At 29.6% G+C, this 25716-nt stretch overlaps 1 protein-coding gene across 1 annotated transcript in view; it reads left to right on the forward strand.

The window, feature by feature from the left end:
- The first annotated feature begins 639 nt into the window (after nucleotides 1-639).
- LOC145830176 (ADAMTS-like protein 1) overlaps nucleotides 640-25716 on the forward strand; it is a 45294-nt gene continuing 20217 nt past the window's right edge. Inside the window, exons 1-17 of the mRNA XM_082938080.1 lie at nucleotides 640-772; nucleotides 9271-9372; nucleotides 9804-9898; nucleotides 10307-10352; nucleotides 11214-11474; nucleotides 13335-13455; nucleotides 15364-15426; nucleotides 15722-15867; nucleotides 17295-17469; nucleotides 18675-18834; nucleotides 19274-19321; nucleotides 19454-19664; nucleotides 19915-20047; nucleotides 20515-20608; nucleotides 20944-21100; nucleotides 22220-22388; nucleotides 24873-25026. Of these exons, the coding sequence (XP_082794206.1) occupies nucleotides 707-772; nucleotides 9271-9372; nucleotides 9804-9898; nucleotides 10307-10352; nucleotides 11214-11474; nucleotides 13335-13455; nucleotides 15364-15426; nucleotides 15722-15867; nucleotides 17295-17469; nucleotides 18675-18834; nucleotides 19274-19321; nucleotides 19454-19664; nucleotides 19915-20047; nucleotides 20515-20608; nucleotides 20944-21100; nucleotides 22220-22388; nucleotides 24873-25026 (2201 nt within the window). The 5' untranslated portion in view covers nucleotides 640-706. The remainder of the gene's footprint in view (nucleotides 773-9270; nucleotides 9373-9803; nucleotides 9899-10306; nucleotides 10353-11213; nucleotides 11475-13334; nucleotides 13456-15363; nucleotides 15427-15721; nucleotides 15868-17294; nucleotides 17470-18674; nucleotides 18835-19273; nucleotides 19322-19453; nucleotides 19665-19914; nucleotides 20048-20514; nucleotides 20609-20943; nucleotides 21101-22219; nucleotides 22389-24872; nucleotides 25027-25716) is intronic.

Below are 25716 nucleotides of genomic sequence, written 5' to 3' on the forward strand. Positions count from 1 at the left end.
TTAAAGAGTCTTTGCTTGAAGTGAGGTTTGAAGTGGTTTTTAAATAGAACACTTTAGTTGTTTATGCAGAGCTTAGGTTTTTGTTGATAGTAGTTTTTTAACAGTTTACTTTAAGATCACGTTATGAAATGCAGTAGAAAGTTTGTAGAAGTCAGTTCTTAAAATATGTTTCGTTTAAAAACAATAAAAGTTTTTGCTGACTAACCTTTTGAATTTATTTACTTATTGTTTTTAAACTTCTGTAAATTTGACAGTTTTCTTTTTCAAATAATTTTATTGCTATACTTTATTTATATGCTAAATAAAAATAAGGATAAATAAATACGGTTCGTGATAACGGTTATGTTTTTTCAAGAAATATTTCGTCAAACACTGGTTTTTGTTATCTTAATTGCAAACATTATTTCAAGGTTTACAATGTAATAAAAACAAATTAAAACATTAATTTTATGTTTTATTACCGCAACACGGGTCACCGCATTGTTTTTTATTGGACAATAATATTTTCATATCACTATTTTTAATTACCTTCGCGTGCTAAATAGCCCGTCATGAACGCACGCGAATTAACAGATTAATCGTTCAGTTATCAACTTTTTAGACGCCGTTTAGTAAATAAAATTTTTGTGAAAAAAGATATAAACAGCGAGTTGTGCAGTGAAAAAGACAAATAGAAGAACACCAAGCGTTGAGTTGATAAATTGGAATGACTCGGGTTGCGAGTATTTATACGAAAACACATCACTGCTGCTGTTGCCTCCTCTTGCTGCTGGTAAGTACTTCATTACTAATTCACGTGGGACTTTTCCCAAGTTTTATAACAGTAAGTAGCAAATAGCTGAGAATTTATGTAAGATTTTTAGTACAATACGGTTGTAAGAAGCACCAAAACAAAGGTTGCTCATTCGATGCAAAACAAAGCACCGCAGACTTTGTTCAGTGAGCTTTTTACGGCAGCCAAATTGCTTGCACAGCCGTCGCAAAAATTTACATTGCACCGTTACTTAACAAATACATGCACGATAAAATAGGCACTAATGTAAACTGCGGTCTCTTTAACTCTCCGCCAATGTGGAATGACTTATCAAACTTTTCCAGCGTCTATTTTTACCCTTTTGTATCGCTTACTTTTGGTAAATATTTACACTGGAATTGATTATGCACGTATGCCATAATGTTAAAACTGTACTTGAACTTTATTGCTGTGTGTGTTTTTTGTTTTTTTTAGACATGTGAAACGAAAGTTTTATCTTAAATAGTTGTTTTAAAGTTTTAGGAATTAATGCTTTATAAAATGCTTAAATCAGTTTTAATTTGTAATATTGAAGGATGCATTTTATACTTTAAACTCCTACGTATATTTTTCAGAGCAAAATTGAAATTCTGGCTTAAAAATAGCTGGAAAAATTATAAAAAAGGTCAGTTAAAGTCCACGCGAGTTGTGTAGCGCTAGATCAATAACATAAAACGAGGCCAAGTCCATCGATTTGCACTAATGAAAGTCACATCTAGCACACAAATATATATACATCGGCATAAAATGAGGCGAGCAAATAGCTTCAAGTTCAACTTTAATCGATTATATTGCAAGCTTTCTTTCGGGTAGGCAGCGTTTACACACATTCTAAAGAGAAAGCGAAAGGTTTTCTCTGCTGCTGAAAGTTTGTTCGGCGTCGCTTTTGCACGTTTGATCGTTTCACTTTGTATGAGGTGGCCACCGCTGCTGTGAGGTGTTTGTTTAATACTCGACAGCTTTTATCTTGTTTTGAGCTCGAGCGCGATTTGGTTTTAGTAATTTTTCTGATGGTTATCATCGTATCACAACGGTAATCCGCTGCGAACAGTAGCACTTTTGTGCTTATGTAGCAAGCGAACTATGCTTTCCTATCAGAGCGCGGCCCTCGGTAAATTATTCGGCGTCGCCTTGCACCCTGGCTGACCCCTGGTCCTCAAAACACTGTTGCTTTGTATTTGACGTCCGCTTGCGTCGTCTTGATAGTTTCTCAACACACTCGCCATCCAACACTATTATCTTGTATTCAAACGTCAGTCACAAGCACCGACTACTCGGCGAGATGGCAGAACAAAGAGTCCACTATATTGTTACTTGACAGGCAGCTCTGCCTGCTTGTTATTGGTTGCGCAGCTGAGCCTTCATTTATGTGGCCTGCCTGGCTTGTTTCTCTTTTCATACAGCGTGTAGAGATAACTGTTCATAATAGCTAGTTTGATATGATTTATTTGTCATCATTTTGCATTGCTAAATTCTTTCTGTGAATGTTTTAACGGCTGAAAAGGGTTTGTTGAAAACATGTATTTTGAAATTTTTGACTTGATTTTTAATATAACTTTTTATAGTTTTAAGTTGATCTCTCCAATAGTGCTTGACTGATTTAGTAAAATATCATTTATTTAATCAACCTTTAAGATCTACAAAAGATCTCAAAACTTCGTATTCATTAGACTATTTTTCTTGATTTTTTTAGACACTTGAAATATATAAAAATACTCTTAACACTCTTAATAGATGTTGAGAACATTATAGAAACTTAGCTTAAAGTTAAATTAAGGTTTATGTTTGACACATATTACTATAAGCACAGTCTTCATAATAAAAACTATATATAAAAACAAGATGCTCAAAAGCTAATGCAAGTACATTTGTTTTGAAAATTTTTAAGCAAAAAAGCTCAATATAAAAACTGTCTTAACCTGTCTCTTGCTTTATTGAAGAGCAACTGTTGTCTTTCACTAGTAATTTAATCTCTGAAATCTGCATGTCTGAAGAATTTCCCGACCTCAGTCGCAAACACCACTTTTGTCGTTTATCTCCTCTGCTTTTGTTTTAATGGGGGCTTGAGAGGGATAAAGATTACGGCGAAATTACATCACAATCCATTCAAATCCCATCACAAATTGCTCTCTAATGTCTCTCAGACGTCAGCAAATCCCCTGGTCGCTTGGCAAAACCGCTTTGTGTTTGTGCCCTTTACCCTGAAATTATGTAAAACAGTGTCATATTGCGCCCACCGGACAGCTTCTCAGAAAACTGTGGCCAGGAATTAAATTTTTGTGCAAACATTATGACGCAACAATCGCTTACTGAGAAGGTGCATGTTAAACCATTCAGTATTAACTATGGGCCGAAACAAGTGAGAGCGTTTCTTAATACATTCCGTTTGTTTTTGGTAATTTTTCACTCTAGTTGAACCTCTGCATGTAGGTTCAAGGAAGTTCCAAATCTGTCAAAACAGCGAGTTTAACGACGAACAATTAATGTTTCTAGTCATTAAAATCAAATTATTCAATTTAAAAACTGCCTTCCGAGTGTTTACGTACGTCCTTGTGTTTAGGTTTGTGTTAAAATTAAATGACTAAGCATGGTAATTTAATTAACGAATTCCAGCAAAATTCGGCACAAAAACGTGATCGGAACAAAATAGGAAATGTTTTTGTTTTGTTTCGGCAACACTCTTATTTGTTTGGTAAACGGCAAACTGATAACAACTACTTTTTTAAACAGTTTGCATGTTTGCGTTTTTTGTTGAAATGCGTACAGAAAGCACAAATAAGATAAAAATAAAAGTAAATTGATAACAACGCTGCTTATTTTCCCTTCAACTTTTTACTGAAGTGTACTAAAACATGATAACTGCAAACAATAAATCAATTAAAAGCGTTACGCATGAACAATGTCGAAGTTTTTTTTCTTTGAAACGTAAACATCAAATTTTATTTAATGCCTTTAGTGGCTTTTGTGGCCGATAAGTTTTGTTTTAGTACTTTTGGTTAAGCTCTGGGTTTTTATTAAAAAGTCAGATTTGATATTTTATAAACAAATATTGATTTCTAATCAGTAAAGCTTTAAGATTTCAGTTTTAACATATACAAGTTTTAATTAAAAAATGAAGCCTGAAAGTGGCTTGGTTTGAAACAGTTTTATTGAAATTCTTTTTGAAGTATGCACACATAAATAATTTATAAGCAGTTTGAACTTTATAATCTGCTGCTGTAAAAATGTGTTATGCAATAAATTTATTTTACAGTTTAATTCACTCATGTTAAATTTGCTGCAAACATTTTTGACGTCTTTCAAGAAAATACATTAATATAAGTGGCTACTAATCTTGATAGTTTGTGTTATAGAATAACTCAGCTTTAAGTGTTGATAACATTGGCATAAATACATTCATTTAGGCTGGGATTAATAAAAAAAAGTTAGCATGTTGGTTGAGAATAAAAACAAAGAAAACTTGCATATAAAACTAAAACTATAAATTATAAAACTCGCAAAAAACTTTAGACTCATTCAAATATATGCAATTCGTAGATAAAAAAGTTAATTATAGTTTTTGTTAGTTGTTTTTAGACAAACTTTTTTTGAAAACTTCTATCAATAAAAGAACACATGAGATAAGTATAAAAAGTACAAGAATAATTGAGAATCGTTTTAGAAGGAAGTTTCGATTTCTGTTAGGACATTTCTCACACTTGCTAAGCTCTGTATAAACTTTAGTATTTAAAATTTATAGTTTTAAAAACGTTTACGTTAATAAAGTAATTGCATATAAAAGTTCCAGAAAACTGTCAGGTTATTTTTTCTAGATTTTATTTTATAATTATGTCATACATGTTGTAAAACACGTTTATAAAAAACACATATTTTAAAAATTTTAATGTTTAAGTATGGACGATTATATTTAATATCAAAGTTAAAAACAAAATTTACGAAATTCTTAAAATGTGTATTTTCATCATTGAATTTTGTAAAATAAATAAAAAGTAAATGTATTCCTCATATAAATATTTTAAGTTTCATAACACACTTTAGTGCTTTAAAACAATTTAGAAAAGATACCACAAAAATATTTGTTAGCTTAATACCAACTGGTTTCAGACATTTTAAATTATAGTATTCAGTTTCACAGTATACCCTTTTACCTCTCAGATTTTACCTCATTTCATAATAAATTTATCAACTTAAATACGCTCTTATTTCAACTTTAGCGCATCTTCGTTAAAATCAAATTACCATTACCTTAAATGGATTTAGAGCAATTTTTGAATTTCGAACCGGTTTTTACGAGAAGCCAAGTATATGTTTGTGTAAAACATTTTGTAAACAAAAGCGTACGGAAATATCTTCTAATTCACAAAAACCTAGCTGAAACAAAAAGCTTGTGAACGCTTAAAAAAGTTCGTTACAAAGCTTCATTCTTCTTGCACGACAAAAAACCGATCATGCCATATGTCTTTTGCTAAGAAAAAAAAAGCACACACAGTTAAAAATATGCAAAGTATTTGATTGTGTTGATTTTTATTGAGGCCGTAGTATCTCGCTCACAAAAGAGAAATTGCCAGGTTAAACTGATGTAAAGGAGCCCACTGTGCTCAGCTGTCTTGTTTTGCAGTTTGAACGTTAATACAGCAAAACACGTGCAATATGTGAGCATCTTTTCAGTTTTTTCGTTGCTCGAAACTCAAGCTTGCCTACTGCGGTTTGAATGAAACAAACGCTTAACACACGGATTAAATATAAATAAACGTTATTTGCATGCTAGTTTTTTTTTTGCCGAGAAATGAAAACAAAAGTTTTATATACAAACCGCTTTTGTCCCAAAAACTTGTTTGCTTAAACAGGTACCAAGCAAATATTTAACAGTGAATGAAACTGCACAGGTGACAAAAACACAAAAAAAAAAAACAACAGCTGTTGAAAAAAAACTATTAAAAAACCACAATGAAACAAAAAAATTCTTTATTTTTATCACCGCGCATTCATCCCACGCTTTTTGTTTACGGCGCGCGCTTTATAAGCAAAATTGAATTTTTTTCTGGTCAAAAATAATTCACTCCGTGATACGCGACCTTCGAATGCTTCCGTTCGCGGCAAGTTCATGGCTCAAATTTCTAATTTTAGTTTAAATATCAGCAGCATGAACAGCAGTGGCCTGTCAAGGCACGCGCGCAATTATAGTTAATTTATTTTTATTTTCTTTTAGTTAGAATTTTACTCAGAATTTTCGCCATGCTGCGGATTTTACTTAATCTCGAGCCTTAAGCCTAGCATGTTGTTGGCTTTCTATTAACAATTTTGAATTTGTGTAAAGTTTTGTTAAATATATTTCAACAGGCTTGTTAATACTTACAGTTAAGACGCTAATTAAGGAACAGACAAGCTTGAATATATTGTTAACTGCTTTTTTGCACTAACATGAATTTTATTTCGAGTGTTGAAACAACTCAAAGCTATTACTTTGTCAATTAACCTCAATTAAAGAAAGTCTTTCTTTGGAAACACATCAGCTTCAAAGCTACCTAGGACGCCTGATGTTTACAAAACAGCAGTTTAGCAGCTAATTACGCTGAAATTTGCATTGAAATCATGTTAATAGCACCACGCAAGTCAGCCAAGGTTATCTGCTTGTGAGATCTTATTTACAATTAATTTCCACAGTGATTAAATCAGCGAGCCACCTACTAACTCTTTCTCATCATCTCATCACTTCAACCGCTTCAACTTTCTTGTGCTACTTTGCTACTTTATTTCGAAACGGTTTTTAATGCCATATATAATTTTGATCTGTATTTAATTGCAACACTAGCATATTGTGAAGTAGCTCTCTGCGAAAGGGAAAGGCATGGCGCGATTAAACTTTTAAATTTATATCTCATTTCAGTGGGTGGCACAGTTTGAAGTGCACTCGCTTTTGTGTTTGATTCTAAAACTTTTCCTTTTTATCTCAGGGGCGTTACTCGCCTCTCGAAGAAGAATGAGATTAAGTCGCTTGACAGCTCCTTAAAAATTTTCACCACGACAGCTTTGAAAACTTTCTTTTTATAAGATTCTTTCAGGGTCGAAGAATTTATTTCAGCTTCAAAACCCTTTCCAGACTTTTCATTTTTTCAAGCAACGGCAGACAAGCCCAAAGTAAAAATTCCCTGATGGTAAAAATTTTAAGTGCTTGAAAGGGAATTTCTAATGTAAACTGATGGCGTTTTTTGGGCTTAAACGCAAAATTTTGAAAATAAAAAAAAACTATTTAAAAGGCACTCGAGTTGTGACAGAGAAGGATTGTGCGGTTGCAAGCGAATAAAAATAAAATAAAATTCAAATAAACATTTGTCATTTCGCTGTAAACTCGTGACTGTTCGTGTAACGCCTACGCTTGTGATATTGTATACCCGGAGAAAGTTTTTTTGAACTTAAATAATATTTATTTGCTTCTGGAATTTTTTTCTTTAGAAACATTTTTACAACGACTAATTCAAAATAAATTTCCGAGAAATAATACTTGTTTTTTTTTCATGGTCACATACACTTAAATCTAATCTATTAATTACAAAAAAAAATCTAGTGCTTATACGTATTTTAATTAGATTCTCAAATAAAAAACTAAATTTGAAAAAAAAATCATTCTATTCATAGAAATATATTTTTAAATAAGCTTACAGGTGAATACTTGCTGCTATCTTACTTTTCTGTAGCGACCGAGCCAATTGAAAGTATTTGCTCTTCAAATAAAACGCGCTCCTAACTACAGCAATTAATAACTGTGTGCAAGATAACATCGTCTGCTGGTAAGTGACTGAGCAAAATGACAAGATATTACATGACACTCGCTTTGTTATATATAGTGAAACAGCTTAAGTCTGAGAGACAATGGTGAAATTTTGACATTTTCCCATGTTTGATGCGATAACACATATTATGTTATGTTTAAAAGTAGGTCTTTCAATAATCGGTAATTATCAGTAATAACTTGAATTGGTAAAATTTTTGTTTTATTCACGAAAATGATTCTTTGTCGATTAATTTAATGCTTTTAAGTTTAAAAATAACCACGGTTCAGAAAATTGAAATTAAAGTTTCGGTTTTCGATGTTTTCATACTTAAAAGCTTGAAAGTATCTTTAATTTACATCAGTTTTAAATGAGTAAATATGTTAAAATATCTTTGTGGTATCATAAGCCCATCTGTCAGTACATGTTAAATGATTGATAGATTGTTAACAAATACCTGATTTTATATGTCTGAATAATTGAAATTTTTCGTGCTCGTTTGCAGAAATTTAATGCTGCATTAATGGCACCCTAAGCAAAAAAATTATCAAACACATCAAGTTTTTGTAAACAAAATTAATTGGGTTCTAAGTTATGAACTGGCTCAGTAGATTGATGTACTTTATTGCATGGTGTAAATAAAACCATGATAAGTTCGCATGAAAACATTGCGTGATAAATTATAACAAGCAAGTATTAGTTTACATTGAAACGCAAATTTAAAACCAGACAAGCCATTCACCTTCATAAACAATTAACAATCAGTAAACAAGATAATGCGCTCAATAAATTGCAAATTAAAGCGCGCAGATAAACACACAAAATTTTATTTCGTAATTCGCGCGTAGTTTGCTCATTTATTGAAGGTAAACACTATGTCGCTAATCGCCCGACAAAAAACAAAACAAAGTAGGTTACGCGGTCAACGTCGCCGTAAACAAAACTTGTCTTCGATACAAAACAGTGATGTCACAAACAGAGGCTTTTGGCGGGTCTTTGTGACGTAACAACTTCTCACCACGTGCTGTTTGCTCGCCAACCCCCAGCAGCAGTGGAAGTTTGTGCGCGCAGTCACGCAAGTTTTTGTTTGTTGGAGCAATCACTTCTACCGCTTGCTTCTTTTTGTTCAACGATTTGTTTGAATTTTGAGGAATTTGAAATTTATGAGATTATTGTGTGCCTGTGCAACTTTCCTTTTTGTTGTTTACGTTGATTTCAAGTGTTTTATAACGTTTGAATGGCTTTAAATGACCACTTTTCAAACAACAGGGGAATAAAAATTCCTTGCTTAAATATTTTTAAACATTTTTTAAACTAGAATTATTAAAAAATTTTAAAATAATAAAAGCTACACTTAAAACCATAAATTAAAGTAATTAAAAAAGTTATAATTGAGTTTCAAGAAGGTTTATGTAAAGCTAAGGTATTTTTTGATAGCTTATAAGTGACGGTTTTTTATAGAAAATAAACTTATAGTACTGACCATAAAGAATTAAAATATTTAAAAGTACAAAAATTAATTTATTCGGCAGGTGTAACATGAGCTTAGCGGCAAAAACATTTTTATTGGACTTAAATAATTGGCAAGTTTTTATTAATCTCACAGTTCATGATACCCCTTGTATTTCTATTTCTTTTCTATTTTTCATTAGAAAGTGATTGTATGAGCGTGATACCCCTTGTAATTAACTTTTAACTTTCTTGCAGATATTAGTCAAGGCAGATGAATTCGTGATGTCAGACGACGAGGATTATGACGTGACAGGGGGAAGCGGCGATGATGAAGAGTGGCACAGCGCAGTCAAACATGTAAGATTGAAAAATTTTAAAGACTTTTTAAAGTATAAATGATTTTTAAAATATCTAAGAACATGTTTTTCATTTTTGTAATTTGTTGTTTTTCATATAATTGGATCTTTACATGTCGATTTATCATTGTAACGCATCAATTATTATGATTAATTAATTTCAAATATCAATTATTGTTTAGTTTTTGAGCACTCAGAAATTTTTTATTGACCTACTAGTAGGTATTTATTATTTTATATTAATTGAAATGTATATAGTGTTTGTAAATTGCATTAATTATATTTCATGTATTTAGTTTCTCATACAACATTGTTGGTTGTTACGTTTATAATGTCATTGAAAGTTTGTTTAGATTATTAAACAAATCTACAAACTTAAGTTGTAGTAAAATATTTAAAAATTAATTAAATGTAAATTCTAAATACCAACAGGTGCGCACTCTTTGGTCAGAATGGTCAACTTGGTCAGATTGTACAAAAACCTGTGGTTTTGGAATTTCTAAGTCTTCAAGATCTTGTTTAAATGGGTAAGAATTTTTTTTTTGATTTTAAATTTCTTTAGTTGTGGTGAATTATTAAACTTAAAAAAAAAAACTTTTTCTATAATTAAAGATCCAAAAATAAAATAAACACAATAAAATTCCCGTTAAATAAAAGTGTTTGATCTTTACAAATTGTTTGATCTAAGAAAAAAGCAAATTCATCAAAACATAAAGTTCGGTGTAATTTTTGTATAAAACATCTGTATTACATTTGTATGCAACACTTTTAATTTTGCAATGTTAGTAAAAATCATAAAAAGTAAGTTATTCTGTAAAATGAAAGCTTTAAATAGGTTTGCTTGTTATGTTATAAATTTTTAATAAAATAAGTTAAGATTTAAAAAGGCTCGTTTTTATTTAGTTTTAAAATTATTTAACGCAAGTGTTTTGCAGAACATGCATTGGAGAAAATCATAGATACAAACTATGCTCGACTGAGGTACGTTTTTTACCAACAAGTTACTAATATAAACTATTTGATCATAATAAGGTTAGTTATGTTGTTGTGAGTCATAAAAACCTGCAGACATAAGAAAAGCATTCATAAGCGCAAAGCAAACACTTTCCAGTGTGTTGGGGCCCAATAAGGGTATTAAAGTATTTGCAAGTTTCTTGATAACTGCGGTGCTTGAAAACAGTAGCCGGGTTTAAGTAAAGTTTAAAGTTTCACAACGTTTTGTTTGTAGAAGTTTTACCAAATCCTTGCATCAACAAAGTCCATTATGCAGGCGTCCATTAAAGTTATTACCAGATAAGTTTTATGTATAATGGTGCCACGCTTTCAGCCCTATAGCGTAATTGTTACACTGCTACTCTTTAAATAGTCATGATGTTCGTAATGTAAAAACATAGATTGAGGAAAAATTTAAAGTTAATTGTTATTTTAAGGTAATAGTTGAAAAATGTAATTAAAGCATGAAATCTTTTTGTATTAACTAGTTGTAAAAAAAAATTGTTAAGATACAGTTTAATATCATAAATATAGTTTGAGGTTGTTGATATAATAACATATATAAAATAAAATCATTTAATTAAACAAATCTTATAAATTATATGCAGACAAAAAAGTTAAATTACACTCTTCTTTTATCAAAGCTTAAAGAAAACATATTTAAAAAGGAAGCTACTTTTAATTCTAAATTAATTTTATTTGCTGGATTGATATAACATATAATTAAAAGAGGATCTTATTAAAAATACTTCATTTTATATAGTTTATAAACGTAGAATAAAAAAATAAATTCTAGATAATTTGTATTAAAAACATAAGCAAATTTCATTATTAAAATATAAATTGCAGGACTGCCCGCAGTTCTCTGTAAGCTTCAGACAACGCCAGTGCGAAAGTTTCAACTCGGCAACTCAAAAGTGGACGCTTCCCGTGCTGACCGCCTCCGACCTCATCGACCACAGGCTGCAGAAGGACCTCAACTCCCACTGCTCGCTCCACTGCAGGTCGAGCGTGACGGGTATGGTTGCCATGGTAACCGACAAGGTTGTTGACGGAACCCGTTGCCAGGTGCAAAGGAGTTTCGGGGTTTGCATCGAAGGAAAATGCGAAGTGAGTGAATAAATAATTTTAATACTTCAGGATAGGCTTTAAAGTTTTCTCTTTATAAAATAATTTAATAAATTTCTAAAAACGCTTTTCATCACAATATTAAACAACGTATAAAAATCATGTTTTAAACAATCGTGTGCTTTGTTGTTCGCCTGAATTTGAAACAGTATAAAAATAAACGAGTTTTTAATCAGCCTTCTGATAGACACCCACAAATTTATATCTAAATTTTTAATTGTTTAGACTAAATGGAGTACAAAGTTCACATTTTCTCCTTTGGCAATCAATTATAAAAACAGTTTTTTTTAAACGCTGGATTTCCTTGCGCACTTGAAACGAAAAGTTCGTCTTTTTATATCAAGTTGGGTTGGTGTGAGAAGTATTTGAGAATTTATTTCAAAGCAAAAAACTCCAGCTCTCTTGATTAAAATACCGTTCGGATTTTTGTAAATCTACCAAAAGTTCCATCAGTTTAATTAGGCTGTTAAGTGCATTTTTTTTGCTTTCAATAAAGTTGACAACTGTAATCTCCATTGTTTGATTTTTTTGTTCTTTTGGTTGTTTTAAACAAAAAAGTTGTGGTTGCGAATAATTAGCAACAACACAGCGTTCATAAAGAGATTGCGTGTATCTTGTTTGGTGAAAATTATAAACATAATAAATCGCTTCATTCACGTGATTACTGTTCCCATCATTAACTTTTTGTCATATAATTTATTCAACCTTATATGGTTCACAAAGTAAAAAATAATACATTACTTTATCATTATGCTTATAAAATTATGAATAAAAAGTTGGAGTAGTTTACGATTTTAAACAAATGATGAAAAGGAAAAATTGGTTCTAAGCAAAAACTAAAAAAAAAAGGAAAAACTGTAATTGAAACAAAAATTTTTTGGTTTGTTTGCTAAATCATTTGTTTAACATAAATGCGATAACAATCATGTTATTTTGCAATTTATATGTCTATGCGGTCTGCATATGTGATTTGTTAATGTAAATGTTTGCTTTATTAAGTCGTGAACTGAAGTTATTTTAGCGGAAATTCAGAAACAATTGCATTGAGTTGAGATTTTTTTCGATTTAACACGATTTAAAACGTGTTACAGAGGTCGAAATTAAATTATTCGGAATAAGCCATAGCCAAGTTAGGAACAGCAAAAAAAAATTCTTACTGGTGTGTGTTTATTATACATACCGATGTCATGTTTTGTCGTTTTGTAATCACAAGACGCGATTACTCTTGTTTATAACTTCAGTAGTAGCTGAAAACATTGTGTAAAAAATACAGTGAGAAAAAAGCACATTTTTGCAAGAAGCTGTCTCTGAGTAATTCTAACTAAACAATACCGAATGCTGTTTAAACAATAGTATTTGCACAAGTTGTTAAGATATAGCACAACCGGATATTTTGTTTGTGTTTTCTAGTTTGTTTGCTGAAAACTTTACTGTTGTAGTCATCTTGAGTCATACAGAAACTTGAAAGCCATAAACAAATGCTAAGAACACTTGTGTTCAGGATGTTTTTTACTTTAACAAAGTTATACTTTAAACAGGGTTTTATAATTTCTAAGAAACCTTTGATCTACTATACCTTCGGTTGTTGCTTTTTTTTAATGAACTAATTATGCAAAATGTATAAAATTTATTTTGAAAATCTAAAGAATGGAAGTAAGTATAAGTTTAATTATTACTGTATTTTTCAGCTTTTAGTTTAAAAAACTATATTCAGTACATAAAAGTAAAAAAAAAATCTTTAATGAGTTTCTAAATTTGTTTTTTACATTAAATAACACAACAAGCTATTTATTACTATTGAAACTTTTTATTACATAAAAAAAAAAATTTTCTACTCCACAGCGAGCGGGATGCGACGGAGTTTTGTATGGAGGAGAAGTTTTTGACGAGTGCGGAGTTTGCGGAGGAGACGGAAGTTCATGCAGATTGATCAGCGGTATTGTGACGTCATCAAGCGATAGTGGTACATAGTAAGAAATTATATAACTGTGCTCGTTGTTCTTTGAAGAATATGCAAGTACTTGGTATTATATACATAGGTTATAAAAGAAGTGTGTTTAAAAGATTACTGATCAGCATTGAAGATTAAAACAAAGATGTGTAGTTAGTATTAAATATATTTTTCAATTACAAATAAATGTTTTTAAAATTTGTGCGAGATACGTTTTGCATGAATTTAATTAACTTTGAATTAAAAAAAATATTTTTTAATTATAAAAAAAGCGTGATATTGCTAGAAATAAAAAAAAAATATCTAAACTGCAAATCCAAAGAAAATTCTCTCAATCTCTTAATAATGTTGAAAATTTTATTAAATAATAACGTAGCAAAAAAGAAGTTATTTCTAAAACATTGAAGCAGTAATGTAAATTAATGTGTTTTCAATTGTATGAAGAGTATAAACCTAATGATTTATAATATTCTACGAAGTGCATACTTAGAAAATACTTAAATTGAGTTTTAAATCAGTTTACAAGGCTATTAAACTGTATTCAACTCCTTAATCATCGTAAGTTACACTTTTTTATACTGCTAGTAGTATTCTAACTATTTTAATAGTTACTTGTTTTAGTTCCAAGCACGGACGTAGCTGTTACGTATCTGCAAAAAACTAAAACATCTGAAATGACGCGGGAAACGTCCTAAAGGGAAAACAGCAATTTAAAATACCTCTAATTTTATTGAATTTAATATGAAAACATGCAGTTATGTTGATTCTTTAAAGTTAAAGTATCGAAGTATGAGTGATAACTGTATACAAGGCATTTTATTTTGCTCCACACTCCCTATGACTCTTTATGTGTTGCCACTTGTGTAAACCAATAAAACTTGCTTTGAAAATAAGTATAAAAATCACAATTTAACTCAAAAACAATTGTATTAATTAAAATCAAACATTTAAGGTAGTCAATAGAAATGTTTTTAAATTATGCAAATTTTTGTAACACAAAATTGTTTTATTTTGATTTTTGAAAAAAAAGCTACAGTTTCCATTAGAATCAATTTTGCAATGCAGCTTTTTGACAAATTAAATCTCTAAGGCGCTAAATTTATACAATTTAGATGCATTTAATTCGTTTAATTTTTACGACACTAAAAATGCTAGAGAATACATACATGTCGAAATTATCTCCTAGGAGTGCATAACTAAGTTTAAATGAATACTTAAACCTAAGAAAGCAGAGTCTTTTCAAGCTGAAATAAAAGAAAGTTTTTTTGCACATAAGTATACGTTTCTGCAGATTTGCAGAAACGTGCCAAACTATGTGCCTGGTTTCAAGTAATTTTGATACTTTATCTTTTGTTGACGTTATATCTGTATTAAATTGTGGACGTTACTGCAATTGACATTTACAAAAATACTTTAATATAAAGATTGATCATTTGATGAAGTTATACGTTATATCGCTTCATTAAAAGTTCAGTTTTAACGTCTTGAAGTAGACAAAATAAAGTGAAAATATTTTTTTTTATTAAATCATAGCTGTTAAATATAGTGAGCACAAAAATAAAATAACTTTCTATTTTTATAATGCATAGAATTTTACTCATATGTAAAAGTTTAAACAGGTTTGACAAAACCATTTATAACTTAATAAAATTAAAATCTAGTATTTTTTAAACAACGAGTCATAAGTATTAAGTATAAGATAATTTGCTTAATTTATAGTGTAAAGTAGAATAAATAATTTTAAAAGACAGGAACTATTGTAGTTTTAAAATTTTGTTACGACAGATGCTAGTATTAATCAAAAGTCTATCATATTGTTAAAATAAAATTTTTACTTGAAAAAGTAAAAAATAATAATACAACGGTAACTATCGGTTAAAATTAATAATTTTTAGTTAAAATAAACTAACAAATTTTCAGAAACAATCACGGAGATCCCAGCATCAAGCACAAACATTATAGTTTCCGGGGATGTTAGCTTCGGTAAATTTATTTAATTTTTATAAGCATTGTATCGAATGCAATTGAAATCTTATTAAAGCTTCTTGTCGTTATTTCATTACAAAAAAAAACGACTTTATCGCTCACTTACATAACATATACACTTTATAATATTTTAACTTTTGTAACAGCTGTTTATTCATGCTCACTTAAAATTATTTTTAGCAGCAATAAGTAACTGTTAATAAAATAAAAAACGATCAATACAAATGTAAGCTTCTTGATTTTACAAATACATGACAACTATGTTCGGCTTACATAACAAACTACATTGCAGATATAGTATCTGAGGAGAAAAACCTCAGCTTGATAGAAGTGAACGAAGAAGGAAAACAACCGCTAGCTGATGCCGAGGAGCTGTCAAATTTGGACGACTTTGTTTACTCTCTCGCAGGGCCGATTAAAGAAAACGCGAAAGTTGTAGTAAGTTTGCATTTTGTATTACTAATAAAATTCATTTACTTATGTGCTTTTTCATTATTCATTGTTCCAAACTTTTTTACTACGTAGTATATTATCTATAATTTTACCACTTTTAAATAAACACTATTTTCTAAGTAATTCAAAGTATCACTAGAATTTTGTGAAGTAATGTTTTTTTAGTAAATTTTAAATTTTTAAAAGCGTTAGTTTAAATTTAATTTCTGCTTGTTTTTCTTTTTAAAGTAGGTATATGATAATAAACAAAATAAAAGTTTTTTTATCAAAAACTATAAAGCGTATGCTTATGACCTTACAAAGAATACATGAAAAATTTTTGATAAGTAAAAATAAAACTTAGAATAAAGAAAACATCAAACTTGCTGTTTTGTCTTAAAAACTTACGAAAAATCTAAAGTATTACACTTAAAAACCTGTAACACTTTTAATAAACTAAAACTTTTTAATTTGTTACTTTTGAAATGACAAGTTAAAATTAAATTTTCTAAATTATAGGTAAAATATTTTAATAGAAATATTTTACCCTAAATCAGCGTATAACTATAAAGTTTAAAAAGCATTTTGAGTTTGCATTAACTTTATTACATAAATTTTTTAATGCAGTTTTACTGTCAATGATAATTAAAAAATAAACAAAACAAGGTATTTATCTTAAAAGCTGTTGGTAGTAGTTAACAAAGTAGGTAATTTAACAAGATTTAACATATGAAATAAAGGTTTTTAGTGTGTTAGTTTTAAGTATTTTGCGCAAGAATTTCAAAAAACCCTAAGTTATTTATTAAAATAAAGCATACGTTTCTTGACAATAAGTAATATAATGTTTTGTATGTTGAGTGTAAAATTCCAAAAAGATTATCTAACAAAAACCAGTAATTGAATAATTCATACTTTGTACAAGCTCCCATAAGCCTTACGAAGTAAATTTATCAGTACAATGGCCAAAATTTTAAAATATGGTTTTAAGCATAGTACGAGCTTGTATTATTTCATAATTATAGTTTATCATACTTTCTAAGACTAAAATATACACATAAATTAAGTTTTACAGCTAAAATACATTAATAAATAAGTAACCACAAAAGGCAGAAATATAATTTACAAACTTTTATTAATATACATCAATAGCTATTTAAACATAGATTATCGTCATACGAGAAAAAGTTATACTTTAATATTCTCAAAAAAAGATATGTTTAAACTTTTTGTACAATAAAAATCAAATGTGTTATATAACAAGTAAAAGAAATAACTAGACTAACATTTACAAACTAGTGAAAAAAAATGTATACAGCAAATAAAAATCTTGCAGTGTAGCAAGTTGTTTCTGGTTATTTAAATTCTTTTAAAGTTTAGCAAAGTATCAAAGCAACTTAAAGCTGATTAAAGATAAAAACTTTGAAAACGTTAAGGTAAAACGACAGACGATGTTGGTCAACAGAATGTGCCCGTTCATTCAGGGATGCAAGCATCCGCACGAGGGCGCCAGAACCATCAGATACAAATACTATAAACTGAAACCCGTCATCTGGTCGCTGCCCATTGCTACTGGCAACCAAGCTCCTTGTTCTGCCACTTGCGGCGATGGTGAGTCACACTTTTTACATTTTAAGGAATTTGCAGTTCGACGAATTAGCAACTAACTAGGTGTCTTTGAATTTAGTTATATTAGTTGTATTTGTTAATTAATTTCTCATCTGATAATTTTAATAAGAGTTCATTACTGTTTAGAGTTAAGATTTAATAGATAGATAAGATGTTTAGAGTTAAGATTGTAATATGTAATTTTATAAATTAAGACTTTGTTTTATCATTCAACAAAGTTTCAAAATTAAAAACTCCAGTATTTTACATTTTTCATGTAACATTAATTACTTTGTGCAACTATGAGTTCTATAAAGTATATCTTTACATGATTGAAAAAAAAAGATAAAACTATAACAAAAAATAAAAAAGTTAAAACCTTTAAAAAAAAATTTACATTATCATGTCCAAAAACCAGTAAGTTTTAGTAATAAATATTAACAATTATAGTAATAACTCACAGTCTGGTGTTAAAATCCATTGCCAAGCTTAAAATAAACAAAAACTATTCAGAAGGGTACAAAGTTATTCTAGTTTCATTCTGTAAAGAGGTTAAAACACTGATGTAGGTTTATAATTCAATTTTCTGTTTTTATATTTAAATTTGAATAACAAAGAAAATCTCATAACCTTAAAACCTGAACTAGTTAAGTTCAATTTCTGTCTTCGGTTTCAATTAAAGAAAATTACTTTTCCAAAATGTTGCAAATGGTCAATGCGGTTTGTGAACTAAACTAATATAAAACTATTGTGGTTTGAATTAAGTTTTGTAAAGCTATCTTTTATGAACCTATAAAACCTACATAACATCTTCTGAGTTTAATTTAAGCAGAATATATTTCATAGAAAATAGATTAGTTGGATTAAAGTGAAATCACGTTATATATTTTTTTATTAACTGTAGCATTTACTAAAGTTTCAATTTACCTAGTTTTCTCAACAAACTTATGTAAACTTATGCTATTGCATAAAAACAAAACCTGTTTCAAATAAGTTTTCAATTTAAGTACATGTTAAAAAATGTTTTCTTTTATCTGTAAATTTTCCTCAGTTTTTGCTGAAAGTAAAGATTTTAGATTTAAAATTATATAATTTGCTTAACATAATTAGCAATTAATAATAAAAAAGTAAACTTTACCTGAAGTGCTATACTTAAAATGAGTAAATTAAGTCTATACACTACTTTACACTACTTTACTACATTTCAGGCTACAAAGAAATGAGGCCAGTGTGCAAGTCTTCGAACAGCTCTAAAGTTTTTCCAGATTCCAGATGCATTGAGGAGGGTTTGGGTGAGGCGAAAATTCGCCGGGTTAAATGCGTGCTACCCCTATGCAAGGAAGCGCGCCCCTCCATAAACGGCACCAGGTATATTTAAAGCTCTTTTCTTATTTTTAAATACTATAGTTTTAGACTTACTAGTTGTAAGGATTTCTTACTGTTACAACACTCTATTTAGAAGTAGTTTGGTGAAAAGTAGTTGTGTTATTAATAGTATAAAAAAAAAGAACTTTATTAACAAAGTCTGTTTTTTGAGTGATTAAAGATGCTAAAGGTAAATAAAATATATTTTAAGTCATTTAATATAAACTAAAGCTTAACCACTTACCTTTAAAAATTAACAAAATGTTCTATTTCAAATTTAAAATATTATTTATTTCAAATTTCTATTTTTATGAAAGTGCCTAAATATTTTAAACTGAAAAGATTTCAAGATTTAATTTTTTTATATTTTACTTAAACGTTTTTAAAAAGTATACAGTTAAGCAATTTGACATAATAGTTATTTATCAATTTTTCACAACAGGTTTTACAAGTACCCAGAGCAACACTACGAATACTCGAGCATACACACGTGAGCTATTTTTCAATTACTCTTACCGCTAGGGCGTGCTACAGGACTAAAAATACAAAACAGATAAATTACTTGCTCTTACGTGTAATCGTTTTATTTATTCGCTCTATGACTAAAGACTCAATTTTGTAGCTGGAGGACGACCGAGAAGGGAGCGTGCAGCGTGAGTTGCGGGAACGGGACTCTGCAGAGGACGATCAGGTGCGTTGAGGAGAAGTACAACGGAGATGTGATCAGGATCCATGAGGACGAGTCGGAGTGCGGGAACTTTGTGAAGCCGGAAAGCGTCGAAGCGTGCAACACGTTCGAGTGCCCGAAGTGGATCGTTGGAAACTGGTCCGATGTAAGTTGACTGGTTTTTTTAAACACATTATTTTTAAGATAAGATAGTTTTAAAAAACTAAAAAACAAAATTTATTATAAAATCATTGGCTTAATACTATTTTTCAATACTAATGAAGAAAATAAAAATTTGTTATTTATTACTTAAATTGTATGTAATAAGATAGTCTTGAATAACCACAAGCCTTTTTCTAGATACTCTATTGACACAGATCCTGTTTTTTATTTAACTTATTCACTTAAATGAACAGTGTAGTGTTAGTTGCGGTAGTGGAGTGCGAAATAGGTACATCATATGCGACAACAGAGCGACTCCTACAATAAATTGTGACACAAGACGACAACCCAACACTGTGCTGGAGTGCAACAAAGTCTGCAAGAAGGGTTAGTTTTTTCTAGAATTTTGTAAAATTATGCTTTTTGAACCATGTTTACAGATTCGATGAGTCACAAACTTTATTATAATTTCGATAAGTCTAACTTCTCATTTAAATGTAAGTTTTAAAATTAACAAGTATTTTGCTTTCAATATAAATAATGGTACTTCAATATAAAGTTTAAATATACAAACGTTATTTTAACTAGAAAATATTCTAGGCAATCAATTAGCTGAAAGTAACAAAGCTTAATTGTTAACTTTGTTTTTATGACGTATTATTGCGGATGTAAAGCTGGCCTAATTGAGTGGAAAATGTTATAAATTCGTTTTTTTTTACCTTTCTTTCAGTGATACCTTATTATGGTTATTGAAAAAGCTAAGCTGTTGTTAGTTTTTGAAGATAATTTAAAAGTTTGTTGAAATTGACATAGCAAATCTTTTCCACTACAGCAAATAAAATGATTTTTCCCAGGTAAGAACGGCAGGAAAAAAAATCAGAAAACAAAATTAAAGAAAATGAAACAGAAAAAACCCTCAAATGTTGTGAAGTTCACCCCAGTTGCCAAGTAAGTTTTAAAGTTACTTTAGTTTTACTAAGTTGATAAATCTTTGAACATACTTTCAAAATATATGATTGAAGTTAAGTTTTTTTTAGCTTGACTATTTTATTATTCAAAAGTTAAACTAATCTACTCGTAACACTCTTTACTAACTGTGTTTCATTGAGATAACTTTTATTTTTTATTAGATTTTTTTTTTATCAAAGTTCCTTAACTTAAGTCAGTTCTGACGAGCTAACTTTCAAATACTAAAAACCTCAGCACTTTTGCTGATGCCAAACTATAATTTTGTTACTAAACACTTTACACAATTATACTAGCAAACAGCTTTATCAAAACAGGTGGAAGGCGAGGGAGTGGAGCGCATGTTCGAAATCTTGCGGGATGGGAGGATTCAGGACGAGGAGGGTGGAATGCGTGGAGGAGGGGATCACTAAAGAGGAGGAATTGTACAAGAGCGAACCCAGGTGCAGGGGACCCGCTCCCGTTCACACCGAGGTTTGCGTTTGATTAGAAAAGAATTAAGTAGGTTAAGTTTTTGTGATTGCTTATGATATTGAAAATCTAGTGGCGACTTTAAAAGAAAATATTGAAAACTAAAGTATCAGGGATGAGAATGCGGTAAATAATTTTTTAAGAAATAATGTACTTTTAGTAAACGTAGTGTATTCAAAATGACAGAACTAACAATTATATTAAATTATAAATGTTACCTATTTTTATTTTATATACTTGAGCCAGTTTAATCTTTTCTCGAATTATGTTTACAGTTTTGAATAACTTGTTTTAGTATTTTTTGCTTGCTCTTTTTCAAAATTTTATAGATTTAGAACTTTAATTTTGTCTTTGTTTTACTTTGCTAATTTAAAAGTGTTTTCTTTTTATTTTTTATTTTCATTACTAAACTTAACAATATGTTACAATAAATTAAATTTATTTCAAAAAAATTCAAATATATGTAATTTTAAAAAGTAGCATGTAAACTTAATTTTAAGAAAGTCGTATGTAAATTTAAAACGAACAAAGTATTTTGACTGATTTTATTAAATAATATATCAGATAAGCTCAAAAACTTACCTTTGTGCACACTATATATTCTTTATAAAGAATTCAATCTAGTTCTGCAACAAATTGATAAAAAAAATTTTTGCAACGAATTTTTCCCATTGTTAAGGAATAACATGTTAAACTGAACTTAAAAAGCCATCCGAGTTTGATTTTGGATTATCTGTTGCGATAAGAGTAAATACTCCAAATGTTTCTTTCGTGTTGCAGTTGGGTTGTGACCTTTTGATTAAACAAACTACAGTTTGTAATGTTTGCTTGGGAGATTGTTGGCTTTGTAGTTTGTGTAAGACCGGTTTTTAAACGAGGGCGATTTTACAAACATCACAAAGCCGAAAAAGGGCTTCGCTTAAATCGCTCAAATGTTTTTTTAAAGATTACTTTGATGCTACCTATTGTAGTCTGAATTTAACTGAATTACTTTTTTAGTCGAAAGATAAATTCAAAGTGAAAAAAAAAATTATTGTTAAATTGTTTTCCTTTAGTTTTTTATCTAAACAATCATTGAAATTTATTTACAAAAGAAAAGTTGTACAACGTTAATACTTGCAGAAATGCTTTTTGGGTTTGTGCCCCTTCGACACGCATCGGCGGGTGAATGAGGCGATGGGATCGCCGATATCGGTTGTCAGGGTGATCGAGAAAGAGGTGGTGGTCGTCAAGGAGGAGTTTGTGTGGAGATTTGTCAAGTGGACAAGCTGCAGCGTCACTTGTGGATTTGGTGAGTTTTAAAAATTTACAAGTTTCAAATACACAGATTTGTCTAAGTTTGTTCTAAAAACTCCTAACTGAATCATAGTTTTATTTTTTATGTTAAAGTTATTAAGTATGTTAGTATTATTAGTATAGAAGTTATACATGTAGTATGTAAAACCCAAGTAAAATTTGCGGGTATTTAAAAAGATAGTACACATACGGCTATTGTTATCTTATTATAGTATTGTTCTATGCTGTTTTTATGTATTTTATTTACAAATTTATAAATGTTACTAGATTCTGTGGACTGGTGTTCTGTAAAATTTAGTCAGTAAAATATAAAAACATTTTAGTATTGTTCGCGTGCAAGCTACGCGTGTTACTAGTTAAAATATTTATCAGTAATCTTCTGTAAGCTAAAACTTAATTCTCACCTAATTCTTATGGAATGCGAACTAGTTCTTTTTGCCACCAAATATAAAATATCTCTGCCTGTGTATTTTTGAATAATTGCACAACTATTTATTTACAACCAATAAAAATAAAATAAAATGTAAAAAGTATGATTACGTGTAAATATTTTATAATCAACACGAATTTGAAAAACATTTTGTTAAATACTAGTCGACAATCAAAAACTTACGTATCCATTTTTAAATATCAACTCAAAATAAAAATTTTTTAATTCTAATTTGATTAATATTATTATTTTAAAAAGTTTAGGATGTAACAAAAAACTCTTAATATAAAGTAAGTATGTTATATGTATGCACACAATAGTTAATTACTTATGTTTATAAAAATTCAACTTCAAAAAGCGTAAACTAATTATACCTAAATAGTTCACACTCTAATTAATTAAGATTGATAAGAAAACAACAAAATTGTATTTTAACAATCTCTTTTTAATTTTAAAATGTTTGATATTTTTAACTGTCGCTTTTTAGATTTTTTCAGGTTAAGATAAAACACGTGTTTTAATTACTTAAAATTAACTTATGGTATAAAGTTTAGATTTTATAAATCTGCTTAGTAGTTGAAATAACCAGGCAAAAAATTCGTTTGATCTTGAGTTTATTTCAATCGTTAATCATCACACTATCTGAATAAAATTAAATGTTAATTAAAATAAACTCGATGTGTAGCATACAGCTTAGCTTGCTAATTTTTATCACACATTAAAAAAAGCATTTTAGAAGATTAAACATTAATAGCTTAATTAGCTGCCATAAAGTTACTTTTAACTTTTAAATTACCTTGATTGTTTACTTTCTAATTTCATATTTAAAAAATAATTAATAATGCTGATAGATTAATTATATATTTTTATAGATGTAGTATTTTATTTTCTACTTTGTAAATTTCTACATGTTGAGATAACCTTAAACTAAGTAAGCTTTATAGCATATTTTAACTATCTTTAAACTTTTTACTAATACTTATTTAATCAGAAATACGTGTATAACTTATAGCATTAAGTAAACACTTGTAACCTCTAAAAAATTTTTCTACCAAAATTTAATTTTGATAATATGGCCAAAAATTACTCTTTTAAGTTGGTTTAAGAGAAAAATAAAAGTAACGCATCTTTTAATAGCTTTATTTACTCTAAATATTTCTATCCTAAAAATATTTTTTGCTGTTCTATAAAAAAATATAATTTTTATTTAAGCTTGTTATAAAGGCTAGTTTTGAAATTTATATATAAACATACTTTGATTTTATGTAAATTTAAATACACAATAAAACATACTATAAGAAATTTAGATACAATTTTTACTTATAACGTAAAATAAAGTTTATTGCGCCATTTCGTGTAAAAAAGGCAAAAAGCCAGATTTTTTTCTAACAGCCGACAAATTATACAATTAGCTCTTTTTGTGCACGCCATTACCTTTTGTCTGTACCCAACTTTGCGTGTCCAGACACCAAATTGTCCACTTTGGCGTTTGCACTTTAGCACAATTTCAGACAAACACTCCCCGGCAACGTGAAATTAAAACCTTAGTTTAAGGGCTTAGAGCGGGCGAAAAGGGATTTACAGATATTCGAAAACGTTTGTCGTTCGGACAAATTGGCGTTGTTGGCGGCATGGAGCAAGGCAATTACGAGCGGATAATTCGATACTTTCGGCACAACTCGATACGCTGGCACCTGTTTGTTGTTGGGCCGGCACCTGCAAAAATACCTCCATCGTATCGGGTTGCAATTACATCGCGGCTTTGATCCGACTTTAAAAGGATGAAGCCCATAACCTGTTTTCATACCGTAAAAGTATGCTAGTAATAACGATGAATTGACACTGTCAACACAATTTTACTTGGACATTGAAGGATTTATATGAAATCACAGCGTTATTAAAAGTTTTTGTTTGTAAACAGCGCATTACAAAAGTTGTGTTTTTCTGTGAGCATTCATTGGGCTGTTAAAAAAATACTAAATATTTTTTATACAAATATTAGAGTTTAAAATAGTGTTTAAATAAATATTTTTTTTTATATTTTCATAGGAATGTCCGTATCAATACCGTTCTGCTACGACAACCTTACAAATCGCCAGGCAGCAGACAGCAGATGCGATCGATCGAAACATCCCCTTCCGAAGCTGGCCACCTGCAAGAGGGACCCCTGTCCCGTTCCATCCAAAACTGAAAACGAGACCAGGTAACTTTTATATGCGTTGAATTTATTATTTGATGGCGGTTTTTCTGTTTTTTAAAGCAAAATTGCATGAGAAATGTTAGTGAAAGGTTTACTGGGTTGCCTGTAAAAATTGACAATTGGTAAAATATGACATAATTTGTTGTAGAAGTGTTCTGATGGAAACAAAAGAGCCGTGTAATTGGCCTGTTTTCACCACGCACTGCTTAAATAACAGTATTGAGGTATCATGTATCACTCTTAACCTTACTAAAATTAAATTAGCTATCGTTACGATCAAACTAAGTCAAGTGAAACGCGATTGAATCGATAATAGACAAGGGAAAAGCAACACAAATATTTTTTAAAATAGTAACTCAAAACCTAAATAGTGAGAATAAACCATGTAAAATCAAGTTGAAATATCTTAGTTTGAAAAAATCCTTGGTATTTATCAAAATTTCAAACAAATATTGTATTCAGCTAAGTTTGTAAATTGATGAACAAAGTGTAAAACAAAGCTTATTAAGATTATTGAACAAACATTTCTAAAAGTTTCTTCATTATTTACTCAACTTGTATTATAAGTTTACTAACTTTTAAGCTTGGTAAAATATAGGCGTTAATATGCTTGAGTAGAGCTTCTTTGATCAGAGCTTTTAACTCTTATGATTGATGTTGTTGAGATCTTATCTCGCTCCTTTAGAGACTCTT

Source organism: Thalia democratica, chromosome 2 (assembly GCF_965202585.1).
Source record: "Thalia democratica chromosome 2, ktThaDemo2.hap1.1, whole genome shotgun sequence".
NCBI classification, from domain to species: Eukaryota; Metazoa; Chordata; class Thaliacea; order Salpida; family Salpidae; genus Thalia; species Thalia democratica.